General features: G+C 40.2%; 1 protein-coding gene across 1 annotated transcript in view; it reads left to right on the forward strand.

Moving 5' to 3' along the window:
* LOC126352401 (glutathione peroxidase-like) overlaps window positions 1-14,859 on the forward strand; it is a 36,971-nt gene extending 22,112 nt beyond the window's left edge. Inside the window, exons 3-4 of the mRNA XM_050002685.1 lie at window positions 2,557-2,715; window positions 13,937-14,859. Coding sequence (XP_049858642.1) covers window positions 2,557-2,715; window positions 13,937-14,128 — 351 coding nt within the window. The 3' untranslated portion in view covers window positions 14,129-14,859. The remainder of the gene's footprint in view (window positions 1-2,556; window positions 2,716-13,936) is intronic.
* Window positions 14,860-15,526: the final 667 nt, after the last annotated feature.

A 15,526-nucleotide genomic window follows, 5' to 3' on the forward strand; every position in this document is an offset into this window, starting at 1 on the left:
CATACAGCGTTTGTTCCCGCCTAGAATGTCTTTCTCGAGGGAAGACATTCCTGCCATCTGTTAAGGATGATTGGAACTGTCCGTAGAAGTCCTGCCTTAATTAAGAACGAGGAATGTGAACCCTTTCACGAAATAAAATACGTCACGAAGTTTGTTTACCCTATAACAATGTGCACTGGTCGGCTTGCTCCTAAACACTTGTGCCTGCTTCAGTATTAAACTGTGCTTCAGATAGCCTCCAATCCTCGTTTAACGTACGAGCGAGCTTCCACTTCCTCATGACAACAGCAGTAAATGTATGTTCACATCTACGTCATACTCCTCAAGTCACCAAATAGTGTGTGGCGGAGGGTACTTTCGGTACCACTATCTGATCCCTCCAACCTTGTTCCACTCGCGAATAGTGCGTGGGACGAATGATTATCGGTAAGCCTCTGTATTGGCTCTAATTTCTCGAATTTTCTCCTTGAGGTAAATACGCGAGATGTATGGGACGGGGGGGGGGAAGTAATGTTTTGTCCGAGTGCTCTTGAAAACTGCTGTCCCGAAATTTCAATAGTAAATCTCTGCGCGATTCACAACGCCTCTCTTGTAACGTCTGCCAATGGAGTTTGTTTAGCATCTCCGTAATGCTCTCTCGCCTGATCAATGATCGCTTGACGAAACGCGCCGCTTTTCGTTTCATCTTTTCTATGTCCTCTATCAGTCTTACCTGATAGAGATCCCTGATAGATGAACAGTACTCAAGAATGGGCGAACAGGAGCCTTATAAGCCACTTCTTTTGTGGATAAGTTACATTTCCTTAAGATTCTTTCGATGAATCTGAGTCTGGTGTCTGCTTTTCCCACTATCTGTTTTATATGGTCATTCCACTTCAGGACCCTCTGGATCGATATTTTACGGCAGATATTGCCTCCAGGTGGTTGTCATCAATAGTGTAGCTGTACAGTAGTGGATTTCTTTTTCTATGCATGCGCAATATTTTACATTTATTTACGTTCAAGGTTCAAAAAAATGGTTCAAATGGCTCTGAGCACTATGGGACTTAACAGCCGTGGTCATCAATCCCCTAGAACTTAGAACTACTTAAACCTAACTAGCCTAAGGACATCACAGACATCCATGCCCGAGGCAGGATTCGAACCTGCGACGTAGCAGTCGCGCGGTGCCGGACTGAGCGCCTAGAACCGCTAGACCACCGCGGCCGGCTGCGTTCAAGGTCAACTACCAGAGTCTGCACCATTCATCAATACTCTGCAGGTCGTTCTGCGAAATCTTACTATCTTCTGAGGTTGCTACTCTGGTACAGACAACTGCATCACCTGCAAATAGTCTTAAAGAGCATCCGACGCTTTTCTAGATCATTTATGTATTATACTGTAAACAGCAACGGTCCTATCACATTTTCCTGTGGTACTCCGGGTATTACCTTTACATCTGTCGATTCAGTTCCGTTAAGAGCGACTTGTTGAGTTATATCTGCAGGAAAGTCTTGAATACAATCGCAGGTCTGCTTCGATACTCTTTAAGCTCGTATTTTTTTCATTAAACGGTAATGCGGGACGGTGTCAAATGCCTTACTGAAATCAAGGAACACGGTATCAACCTGAGCGCCGTTGTCCATTGCGCTATGGATCTCCCGGAGGAACGGAGCGAGCTGAGTTGCGTAGGCTCTCTGTTTGCAGAATCCATGTTGATTTTTGTAGAGGAGATCTTCATTTTCCAAAAACGTCATAATTCTTGAGCATAAAAGATGTTTCATAATTCTACAACAGATTGTCGTCAACGATATAGTATCTATTTTACGGCCTTTCTTAAAAACGGAAATGACCTGCGCTTTTATCCAGTCATTTAGTACCTTTCGTTTCTCAAGCGACCTACGATAAATTACTGCTAGAAGGGGAGGTAGTTCTTTCGCATAATCTTTATACAACCTTATAGGTGTCTCATCCGGTCCTGAAGCCTTTCAACTATTAAGCGATTGTAGCTGTTCTTTCACATTCCTCTGTTTTTATGCATTTACTCATTTCTGTTTACCTTCTTCATATATTCTGTGGCTACAGTTGATAATTATTTCTTTTAATGAATTGTTTGTATATCACTTTCCATGTTTTATACCTCTTGAAGTATATTTATCAGGTACTAACTTGATTTGATTTCATTTTTTTTATTAATATAAACTGTTACGTAGACATGTTTTTCCAGGTCTGTGTTAAAATTTTTTCCTGTTTACTCCCTTTATATTTATTCATTGTTCAATTTTTTTTCTTTTTATTTTGCATTACAATCACACCGTCAAACATGTTATTTACTGTGCTTTTGTGTTTATATCTAAATGTGTAACTTCTTTACCCATTTCGTGTACAAACATAACTTCTTTGGCGACAACAGTCAGTAAATGTCTGATGATGGCCTTGTAAACCGAAATCCGGTTAACAGAATAAATTAAACAATGTAGAACGAAAACAAACTAGCGCTTTTCAGTTATTAAAATGACTTTTCGTTCCTTGTTATCTGATCAATATGTCTGAGAAATATTTGCCATTATTTGACAGGAGCTGGTGGAGCTGCAGAAGGAATACGGCGATAGCAAGGGCCTGCGTATCCTGGCGTTCCCGTGCAACCAGTTCAACGGCCAGGAGCCGGGAAACAGCGAGCAAATAGCCTGCTTCGCGCTCAAGACGATGGGCGCCACCTTTGACCTCTTCGAAAAGGTACTCCCCCACTGCACTTTTTGCGTGGCATAGTTGATGCTGTGAAGATCTAATATTTGGAGGCGTGTGAAAAGCTAAAATTGAATCCCGAAGCGAGAACTGAACATTACTATCGTTACATCAGTTTTGTGAGTATTCATTGCAAAATCCAGTGATGCCATATCCATCCATGCCATCATAGTCAATTACATCTGAGGACATTTTCTATACCGCTGATTTCGTTAATAACATAAATCCTGCAATCTGTTTGCAGAGCAGTAAGGTATAAATCTCTGCACTGATACCAAATTTTTCTCCATGTGTTCCTTAACACGTTCGCTGCCATCGGCGCACCAGCGCGCCTGTCCGATACCCGTGCGCGTGCCTGCGCGGCGAGAGACTCAGCTGTTGCGACGCACCACGGTTTAGTCGGCACAGCCATTCGTTGTGGTTTATTACCCAGGCACTCTAAGAACGTATTGTTTTCAATTTTTACGGGTGCGGTTCGCGTTTTCCCCTCAGCTTTTCTCTGTTGTGGGGCTGAAAATGGAAAACAATCGTGACACGGCGGGCCCTTCGGACCTTCTTCGTAAAATACGGGCCACAATAAACGTACAAAAACTAACGGATGCGGAATTATTACGAATATTAGAAGAAAGCGATTCGGAAACAGAATTGGCCAGTGGGGAGGACGGGTGGGGAACCAATGAAGTCTTACCGAGCCGAGTTTGCTTTAGATGAGACTGTAGAAATGGCTTGAATCCAAGCGACAGGGAAAGGGCAGAAGGAGTGGGAGCAAGTGGTAACGCAGCTGATACAAGTATTGCATGGGATTGCGAGCCAGTTGGAATGGTAAATTGCCCGCTTATAAAAAATGAGGGACTGCTAACGCAATTGAATTATTCCTTCCCGTGGGAACCAAAGAACTTTCACGAATAAATTGTTGGAAAGATGTGACGGTTGGCGAATTGTTACTGTTCTTGAGAGTTTTCCTGAACAAAAAAAAAAAAAAAAGGCTCAGATGGCTCTGAGCACTATGGGACTTAACATCTGAATGTCATCAGTCCCCTAGAACTTAGAACTACTTAAACCTAACTAACCTAAGTACATCACACACATCCATGCCCGAGGCAGGATTCGAACCTGCGACTGTAGCGGTCGCGCGGTTCCAGACTGGAGCGCCTAGAACCGCTCGGCCAGTTTCCTTGCACATGGGAAATGTAAGGATGAGGAAGTTGCAGGACTATTGGAAAAATGAACCTTTATTTCACGTGAAAGGAATTGCCGATTGTATTTCACGAAATCGTTTTCTTCTAATACTTATTTGTTTGATTGTAGTCAGTAAAGTTCTTGATTGTATCTTCTCTGAGATTTGATATACACTGTATTTCAGGAGTTTCTTCAAGATCTTGTGTTTGTTTTTTAATGCTGTTTCTACTATATTTTTGTTCAATAAATTTCTTTATGAATATAAAATAAAAATGCAGTACTCTAAACTGCCACAATTTTCAGGAAAAATTAACGAGACGCACTAGCGCGTCCATGGCCACCTACTACAGAATACGGTCTGATATGCCACTGACGCCTTAATGCGCCTCAAAAAATATTTGATTCGCGAGAGTGAATTTTATCTTTTACTTATATAATAAATACATTTCATATTACTTTTAGCAATACAGTTTGAGATTCTATTTAAAAAATAATTGGTTACGTGGCAACACAAGGCCAATTACAGTGGCAGAGAACGTGCTAAACGCCTGTGAATTCAATCTGAAAAGTCTAAAAGCACACCTCGCAGCTGTTTACTTCTGAAAAATTCCTTCGGAGAAGTTTTGCTTTTCAGTTGCTTAAAAAATTGTTTCAGTGCTGCTATTTATTTGGTTTATTCCACTTAAGACTATGCAGAATCTTTTGTTTAATGTCACTGGTTTGCTGACCTTGTTGAATGTGTACAGCAAGGCATTCCCGTTCTCTTTGGAGGCAATTCCTAAATAAGATATTTTAGAACTTGAAACGACCGCCACGGTAACACATGTGTCGTGACGAACGTGAGAAACTTGCGCACTGAAATCTATCGAACCAAAGTGAGAAGGAGAAAAAAAAGGATTCGTTTGTAGAGCGTCGTAATCCGACAGCTCAGAACTACGATGCATGTAGGGGAGAAATAAAATAAGATAAAATAAAAAAAACTTCCTACCACAAAATTCAGCGACCAGTGGGTAGGTTCTTCGATTAGTGCCTCAGTACTGACGTAAAAACTGTATGCTGAAGCCGACCAGAATGCGTTCGGAAAGTACTTTTCGTAAAAGCTTGACCCTGAGAGTGTCACAGAGGTCTTCCTAAACAGTCAGTCAAGCGCATCGCTAGAACCGACAACAGGCCGCTGGTTTTTCTCCATTCCTTCGATGCCCATTTTGAAGGACATTTCCCTGTAAAGACTGCTATGGAGGTTTGAGTATCATCCACACTCAGTTTTAACTCTCACATGTGTTCAAAGTGTATGTACTGGACTAAGCGATAAAAAAATTCCATTTCTGCAGTTATTACACTGTTTAATGGTACTTACCACGGGTAAGATAAAATTTATGGAAACGATTTAAAGCAATAACTGCAGCTTTGGTAGTGCGCTGTAGTCGCACTTGCGGCCGGCAGCTTGGAGGCATTAACAGAGCCGCAGATGAGAGATTCAGCAGAAACAGAGGACCGCCTCGGCTGCAGGTCCTGACAGTCAGTGAACTGCGAGATGCAGGTCTAAGTAAGGAGCTCCGTACCAGGCCTGAAACATGCTGTTTTTAATACTGCTTCGGAGCATCTGTGCATTTTTGATGATTCTGGTAGTTATTGCCCAGTGTCGGCATCGTAAATTCGGAATAACACAGTCACTTCAATATCGTATTTATCCCTCGACACCGGGCAAGAGACTTTGAAGTAAAATGTCTCGCCTGTACGGGAATATATATGATGGATGTACGAGTGCAGGCCGTGGACACATGATTGACGACGTATGGCAGTTTGGGTCCGGCCGTGAGTGGAGCTGGGATAGCCAGATGCTAAGGCGACCGGTCGAGTCCCGACCATGCAGGAACTTTCATTATCGTCATTCCATTATACAGTTGATGGTAGTTTTTATTCGCAATTGCCAATACATTTCATGTATTGTCATTTTTGGTTCGCCGAGCTTGCAAATGTGTGGTTTGATACCTAAATTCGCTACAAAGTATCTCATAAGAACACTGTCCATTTGAAAGTATTTGCTGTAGATAGATTCAGTACATAATGTTTCAACTTGGTGATAAAACTGGAATGAACGTAACTGACTACAATAGTCAGAAATTCTGATGTATCCATCATATTCCCTGTTCTTCCTCCATCAACTTACTGTCGATTTCGCAGAACACTCAGAATTTTTAAGATATATATTCCATAGTTGATGACCATTGAGACACCCAGAAGGTTAAGCTTTCGTGAGTTATCGTTTATAGTCTTTAAGCGTTTTTTAATCGGTTTTAGTGTAGAGCTTTCACATCGACAATGAGATACTAGTTGCTGGATGTCATCGGTTCATCGCTGGCTCTTAGTTGTGCTTTGGTGGACTGAGATTTTTTTTTTAAATTTTTGCTCCATGCGTTGTAGTTCCGAGTTTGCAAAGTATGGTGCGTATAAATGAATAATTTTTCTTCTTTGGTTTATTTCGATAGATTTGTGCATGCTAACTGCTGTTTGTTAACAACAGTTGTATTCCCGTGGCAATCACTTTTTGTGCTAAAAGACCACATTTCGGAATTGCCTTCCGAGACAATGGGGTGCCTTGCCATAAACTGTCAGTATATGATATATGGGAGACAGAGTGGTTAGCGAACCACTGCTATTGAAAGACAGGGAAGACGTACTCTTCATTGGAGAATAAATCAAATAAATATCAGCACTAAAACATTTTCCTCAACAAACTGAAGGGCGAAACGTCACCACGAGAGTTATTCTAAGTTAAAGAACAGGAAAGCACTGTTTTAGACTTACGAAACCGAATCCACAATAGTTTAAAGAGCAACTAGAGAACAGTCTAGCATCTGGGTAGAACTTCGTGTATGCCTGTCTTACTGCTCTGAAAGCAAATGACAAGCTCTGTCTGGTCACAAAGAACTACGATACAGAAAAGACTCTGTTGTATAACAATGATCACTGTATAGATTTGGATATGGCATAGTCGTCTCTTGTACTGAATATTTACAGAACTTATCTCTTGTATAAAACATAATGAAAGTCATAATAATTCACAATTAAAATTATTATTATTGTATGACGATCTTAGAGGTATAATAGTTCTCTTTCAGTGACATTTCATTTACACGTGGCATAATATGACTAAAATAAATTATGACCCTTTACGATTTTGATGCTGTTTTCATACTGTTGTTTTAAACTCACAGTACACTTAACATCAATTTTTTTAAAATCAAACTCGTACCTTGTATACTGTTCTCTTTTTGTGCTACCTACCTCAGTTGGCGTTGGCGAAATGTTTCAACAGTTTGTCGTGCGCAAATGGAAGTATTATCTTTTTGTGTATCAAATATTTCGCCTAAACAAAATATTACTGTGGTTATATGAACGGCACTGATACATTTTTTGTTACCTGTTGATAGTTCTGGTTTTGGACGTGAGCTTCTGCATCTGAATTTTCATGACCAAAATCGAGTTCATATGTGACCTTGCTATTTCAAGATTCGTCTTCCTTGTTTGTGAACAGGAAAACATTTGTATTGATTGTTCCTATTAACTTTTCATTGGTTTTTGACGTGGAGTCTTATGGCTATACTGTGTTACTGTGCACAAAGCAGTGCTTAACCGCTGTGTTACTTGACACGAATCTATTTCTGGTAGGCAGGGACATATAAAAGAAGAAGCTGCCTTAGTTACAGAAAACCAAATTGCAAATAAAGGTTCGTTTGTACCACATAGGTACACAGCCACTTACACAAACAAATACGTCAGTGAATTGTAATATTTACGAAATATATACAACGTAAAAGCTACGATTCTTACCAGTAAATTCGGGGCAGCTAGAATAAAACAAGTCTGATTTTTTTTTACATTTAGTGAAAACATAATTCAACAAGCAAGGAAACCACAAGAAAGCGGAGCTGCTCGGATATTTGCAGAAATAAGGAGCAACAGTGCTTAACTCGGCACGATTTCAAGAAGCATTCGATGAAGAGAAGGCAATCATCAAAGGAAGTAAAATCTCCTGGTGTCCAAGATGATCCGATCTCTCTTGCTGAGATTTTTACCTGTGAGGAAAGCTGAGTATCGAATGCACTCAAAGTCTATGTACACACTGGAAGAACGAAAGCAGAACATTGGAAATGCTAATCCTGCTACGCCCAGAGCAACGATAATACAACCTGTCTCATTGATATATTGCGCATTGTTGCACCAGTGCCAACTTTGGCCATTCCGATCTTCTGCAAAGAGTAAATCTTCTGTACAGCTACTCGGGTAACTTATTTCCTGTTAGATTTAACAAACCTTTTGCAGGTTACTTTTATTTAGGTAGGCCACCCCGAACCTGTTTGAAGATGATGGTGAAATATTAGCTTTTTATGGATAAAGCAAAAAAGAATAAACTGTATGCTGTTGAAGATGGTGGTTAACTCAAAGTACTCTATAATCAATTAAATGGGAGGTAAGGCTACGAAGTTTCGAAATTCCCCAACAAGGTCTTTAGAATATTGTTTTCGCGGGAGAAAGGAGCTGATGAACTTGGTTCAGACCGTTTTACGTGATGTTTTACTACTGCCGACTGCTTTGTAGATTCACTTTACTGCTCCCGCCAAAGAGGTTAAGAATATTAATATTCCTTGCAAGGTCGGCGGACTTTCCGAACTATAAACAGTACGTTGATACGCCAGCTTCAGAAATTTAATTTTCATTGTCGCTTAACAGAATATAAAAAAGACCGAATTACTCGGAATGACTTTTACAGCGGTAATGTTAATTTTATTTTGTTTCGTGCAGTAAATCCAGTTAATGACTGTGTTGCGCTACACGCCAGAACCTAAGAAGCTTCGAGTCGTTTGATCCAAATTCATTAAACATTTATAACTGAGAAATCGTTGAGTGATAATATTCGCATGGACGATGATTCTCCGTAGCTTTCTTAATATATCTCACAAAGCAATGAATATGTGGGTGTATGGTCGAAAAAAAATTTTCGTTCTTCTCTGTCCCGTATCGAATCTTGCCTGTTATGGAGCTATCTGTTGAAATTGAGTACTTACCTACAGAGCTCCCAAATCGTTAACATGGGTGAGTTTTATGATGAGAAAAGCTGATAAGCTAATGCCTAACTTACGTAACTAGGTATTCGCTGTGTTAATACTTTCCATTTGTTGTCGTAACAGTGCAACTCAAGGTGAGACATTTGAGACACAGTTGTTCACCTTTAGTTCTTTGGTAGTAGCAATACGTTTCTTTGCTCTACGGACGATGCCTCCCACTAAAGTAATTATGTATGTCCGACATTTTAACGGCTGCTCTAGCACGTGAGGTGCATTCCTATAGCCGTAAAAGTAACTCTAAAAGAATCATACTGATAAAAAAGTAACGAGGAGAAGGAGCAAGAGAGAGGAGAGAGTAAGTGGTCCTGGAGCTACCATTCGGGTAGTTACTGTTGTTTGTAAATATTTGTGCCATAAAATTTCTCACATTTGAAACTGTGCGTAGAAGTACTGTTTATAATTTTCGAAGGAAGTGTTACTTCGTTTTATTGATTACAACACAGACATATCACCTTGTTTCTAATAGGGCTCCTGCATTACTCACATTTTTATGCTCAGTTTTAATTGATAATTGCATTCTACGGTTAAAAAAATGTTTCAGAAAATGCAAGTTATCTTTGCTGTGTTGAATTTTGCGGATTTATTCCGACCAGATTCGGTTTTTAACCGTCATTAGGGAAAAGCAAAGAACAACACGACTTTTACATTTCATATACCCTGCCGGTGTGGCCGAGCGGTTCTAGGCACTTCAGCGTGGAACCGCGCGACCGCTACGGTCGCAGTTTCGAATCCTGCCTCGGGTATGGATGTGTGTGATGTCCTTAGGATAGTTAGGTTTAAGTAGTTCTAAGTTCTAGGGGACTGATGACCTCAGATGTTAACTTCCATAGTGCTCAGAGCCATTTGGGCCATTTGAACATTTCATACATCACGCTACTGACGAATGCAATACTACAGGACATATTATGATACACGTCAACAGTTTTCAGCGAAATAATGTGACTCATTCAGCTTATATACAGAGTCTCTGTAACTGGAGAAGACGGGTCTCCTAAACCAAAATTCTCAGAAAATATCCCAGAACAACTTCCGAAAGTTAGTGTTTATCCTGTCTACAGAAGTGTCAGCGGTCCGGGAGAATAACAGCCTCCGCTCAGGTGTCGATTATACTTCACACGTTTGCTACAGCGAATTATACAGGGAGGCGCACGAAACACTCGCTCCGAGCACACATTACTCGCCAATTATGCACGAATTGTTACCCGAAACGAGCAGATACAACAGTCAGATAAACGCGTAATAATTAGATAAAAAAGAGATAATAAAAAAGCTAATGTGAAGGTGTGTATTTACTGAATTGATCTTATCTTTTACGTTACATTTCATTAGGTGCTGAAAATGACCTCCTTGTGTTTAGTGTTCGTTTACATACGCCCTGACATTTGCGCAAGTCTGCCGCATCAGTTCTCATAATTTCCTTACGAATATTGTCGTTCAGATCTTCTAAGGTTATTGGGCTATTTGCGTACACTTTTTCCTGTAGACTACCCCACAGATAAAAGTCACAAGTGGTTAGGTTCGGCGACGGCCACAATCGTTTGCCGACAGTCCTCTGGTTTGGGAATCTTTCATGAATTTGTGAGGCTGGCTCGTTTGAAGTGTGACAGGTCGCTCCAGCCTGTTGAAAGACAGCATAAGTACTATCATGGTGGGGAGGGGTAAACAGTGCGTAAAATTCCGAGAAGATTCGTATAAACACAGCAGTGTTTGCTGTCGTCTCAAAAAATATGGGACAATCCAACTTGATGACACTTTTCGACTTTTTCTCCATGAAGAGGTTCCTCATTAACCGTATACCGATTGTTTGTTGCACGTTATCTGGTGTTCTATGATTTCACATGTCCTGTCAGATGGAACCAGGCTTCATCAGTCATGAAACACAGCAGCGGATCCAACATTCCGCTCTCAATTGTTCGACAAAGCCACGTACAGTAATTCACATGTTTTGTCTTACCTTTCTCCTTCAATTCATCCCTATATGGTGTAAAACATGTTGACAAGACCTACGCGAAACGTTCACATGTTGCGGTAATTTACGTGTCGGATTCTTTGGAGTGTGGGATCCATGCTTGAATACACGCTGTCACAGCAGGTTTACGAACGGACGGGGCACGACGTTTTTTGAGTTCGTAGTTGATGCTGTAGTATGCCAATTTGTAATCAAAACCAGCATACCGCTCTTTGCTGGTACGGAAACACGAGAAAATTTCTTTGTATAAATGTCCAGCATTTTCTGAAACGAGCAGATAAACATATACGCCTCCAATATTGCGGTTCTTTCTGGAAGAGGATACATCTCGCTGAGATATTTACTTAACACGTCTTAACCAATTCGCAACGGCTTTCGTACTGATAATATAAAACATTATCAGAACTGCTTCAAAGCAATAGATGACAACTGACGGGCGACAATGAGTTGTGTAGTACTAGGGCGCCACCCTGTAGTTGAACATTAGTGGCGGCTCGTGAGTATACATTCTGCATATTTACACATTATTAGATCCAGGTAAATTTGAGAGTGTGAAATTAATAGCATCTGCTGTATAACAGTTACGCTTATCAACAAATTTATACAACTACAGGCACTGCCAATAATAATAATAGTAATAATAATAGGTGCATAAGTTACCTGACAAAAGAAAGAATTGTTTTTGTGGAATTTTGTTGTTTTGTACGTAATTAAGTACAGTTTAGGGCAATAGCGAAAATAATGTGTAAGGTTTTGCAACTCACCATTTCGCATTTTTGTGTGAGTGGAAGTTTTCGTACTTTTCAATTTTTCGGACAAATGTACGAGATCCCTAACAGATTTATTAGTTCACAAATTTACTTCCGGGCTGCATCCACACAACAGCTTGTGCTAACGGTACACTTCCTTGTTAAATGTTCCCTTGCAGTCACGCTTATTTGATGTCGTCACTCTTCCAAACGACTAGCTTCCGGAGGCGTTAGTTTCTTTGCGGCTATCTTTTCTTGCTAATTTACTTTTCTGTTCCCAGAATGAGATTTTTCATTCTGCAGCAGAGTGTGTTCTGGTATGGAACTTCCTGGCAGATTAAACCTGTGTGCCGGACTGAGTCTCGAAATCGGGACCTTTGCCTTTCGCGGGCAAGTGCTCTACGACTTAGCTACTCAAGCACGATTCACGATCCGTCCTCACAGCTTTACTTTTCTGTTAGCATTTAAAATATATTCAACTTAGTTCATGTTTACATTGCACACGAAAGCCGATTCCGGCACAGGAAACAACCAATTCCAAACACGAAGTGCCATTTGTGGAAATGATTAAACTCAAGTAGTAATGTGTACCAACATGGGCACCTGGCTAGAGCACAAGTGAGGTGCAGAGGCCCAAAAAGGGCCTAAAGCACACTGCCGTTGATCCCATATTTAAGTAGATATCACAGAAGCCAGTGACACAGCTTTTAGTGAATTTTCATATATACAGTGGGGGCCTACACCACAGCTAAACTTGACTCTCCATAAGATCAACAGATTCAGATGCATGAATAAATGCCACAATCGGCGGTGATGTGTTTAGGCCGTTATGATTCCCAACGCCTCAAATGGATTACTGTATGGTACAATTCCTAGCTTAATATATTATAACTCAGTCAAAAACCCACAAAATATGTTTACTGGCCGTACAACTTTGACATACACTGACATTAGATCTAATTTTAATATATAGTGTGTAAATTAGCGTATCTGAGAAGTGTGCTATTACCTAGCAGGATTTATGCTGAGCGAACGGGGATAAATATTGCCGCAGTACGTTACACCTGGGTGCCCTGATGTAAACTTCTAGTTGAGTGCAAGGGCTAGCTGTGCACACCGTGAACTGTGCACGTTGTTCATCAAATGCATCGTTTAACAGCATTCAAAGAAAATAACCAATAAATCCGCAAGTTGTCGCTGTGAATAATAAAAGACAATTTTTAAACGAAAATTCGAGTTCATAATAAGAGTGACTGGGCGACCTGCAAAATTCAAAGTAATTTAGACTTAAGGGGGGTAGGACATCAAACGGGCCGATATGGAGCAGGAGAGGCCCCACAGGACATTTCAATTTCCACTGTCTATACTTTTACAAATAAATTCATAAAACTTTGTCGGCATGATCTGGAAGGATTCAGGATTCACTCTTATAACAGTGGAAGTTCAGAAACGCAACAAAATAAATTTTTTTGCATGTGAAATTTCATCATTTTTTTCACTTACTATTGGCTGCAATTGTTGCTGTAGGTACACTCTTCTTTATAAGTAAGAGAGATTCTTCGATGAATTTGCGCAGCATCCAAACCATACTTACAGGTGTATGAAAGCCTAGTATTTTCCAAATCTATTAAAAACTGTGGTAAAAATTGAGACAATTAACTATAAAATTTGAGTTTTTTTCTGAACACGAAGTTTAAAATGTAACCTCATTAATTTTTCATAAATTAAAAAAAATTTAAAGTGTCACACACCTGTAAGTATGGTTTGTATTCTGTGCAAAATTCATCGAAGAATCTCTCTTACTTATGGAGAAAAGTGTACCTACAACAACAAATGCAGCCAATAGTAAGTGAAAAAATGATGGATTTTCACATATAAAAAAAATATTACTTTGTCATGTTTCTGAACTTCCACTGCTGTGAGAGTGAATCCTGAATACTTCCTGGTCGTGTTGATAAAGTTTAATAAATGTATCAGTAAAAGTATAGACAATGGAAATTAGAATGTCCTGTGGTGGTTCTCCCGCTCCAAATCGGCCCGTTTGATGTTCTAACCCCCTTAAGATTTAGAATTCTTTTCCTCCATGCTCTAAAAAAATTATCATAACGACGTGTTCGTGTCTAATTACAATGAAGGACAGAGTTTAAAGGCCCAGTGTTGTGTTTACCTTCTGTTCGCTTGTGCAGGTGGAGGTCAATGGTGACAGTGCTCATCCCCTATGGAAATTCCTGAAGAACAAGCAGCCGGGGACGCTGGGCAACTTCATCAAGTGGAACTTCACCAAGTTTGTAGTCGACCGCGACGGCAATCCAGTGGCCAGGTTCGCGCCCACGACGGAGCCCAAGAAGATGGTGGACACGCTCAACAAATTTTTCTGAGCCGGACTGGGGGGCTTTCGGCGTTCAGGCGGTTCCTGCCAATCGCCTCTGTTCCATGGGGACAGTAGAATTCATGCGTACAAATGCTGTTACACTTTAAACTTCTCACAGGGACTGTCAAAGCACATTCGAGACTGTTTTCTGTCTGCACGTTGAAGCGAGATTATTTAGCGTAGACATTTTGGGAAGGGGGAGGGGAGTGGAGTCCTTCAAGAAGCTGTACTGAGACGAACATAGAATTGTTTTCAGAGACATATGTCAGAAACGCTCATCCATTGTGTAAACTAAACTAAAATTGCGAACATTATACATCTGGTATCTAATATCGTTTTTAAGCTTTTTCACTTTGAAATTATATTGAAATATATGTATTATTAAAGTCTGTAGTCATCGTTTCGAAGATATTAATGCAAGTGTATGATGCTGACCATAAAGTCATCTAGACTGTTTTCCATCTCTTACTGCATCCTGATTTCTAGTGGGTGAATTCTATTTTGTGAAACCTTGAGCAGTAAAGGAAAGCATTACAACGTCGTGTGTCTTGAAAATCATCAATTTTATGGTTGGACTGAAACCTCCTTGAGTTTGGATCTGTATCCTTTAAAAAACTGATGCAACATTATTAGCCACTTTGAATAGATAATATCTCGCTGTAGAATTGATACGATTTAGCAATTATAAATTTTACTGTGAGTTTGAGTTCTTAATAAACTACATGTACAACCACAAAATAACAGTTTATTTTTTTCTTCCGTCGTGTTTCAGACGTATTGTGCTACTCAGATAAAAATTGTGGTCACTGTGAAGAGACATATATGTTTCCAGAATGAGATTTTCACTCTGCAGCGGAGTGTGAGCTGATATGAAACTTCCTGGCAGACTAATCTGCGTGCCGGACCGAGACTCGAACTCGGGACCGAGTCTCGGTCTGGCACACAGTTTTAATCTGCCAGGAAGTATCAGACACAATTGTTTTCGCTATTGATACGATACCAGAAATAAGATTTTTTAATAAATCTATTTATTGGTTAAGGTGGTATAAAATTCGTGAATTATAATGACTAGGTTTATTTAATGATTCATCTTTCATGTTCTGTGATGTATGTAGCTCACGTTTAGTTTTGATTCAGGTCAGATGATGTTTGCTACACTTGGTTTCCGTATTGTTTCTGCGCTATACGACTGACGGCTGACTGCTGCGAGGCTGAAATAAATTGGCAACAGTAACAACAGTAAGAGGAGTATATCACCTGTTAGTTTTCCAAATCCTCGAGAAAATATCTCTCTCCAAACCGGCTTCATGTAGAGAACAACACCTCGTGTATTTAACTATTTGTAAAAGTCTCAATAATGTTGATTACCATCCGGAGGTGGAGCATGCAATGTGTGCCGACTTGC

This window comes from Schistocerca gregaria, chromosome 1 (genome assembly GCF_023897955.1).
Source record: "Schistocerca gregaria isolate iqSchGreg1 chromosome 1, iqSchGreg1.2, whole genome shotgun sequence".
NCBI lineage: Eukaryota > Metazoa > Arthropoda > Insecta > Orthoptera > Acrididae > Schistocerca > Schistocerca gregaria.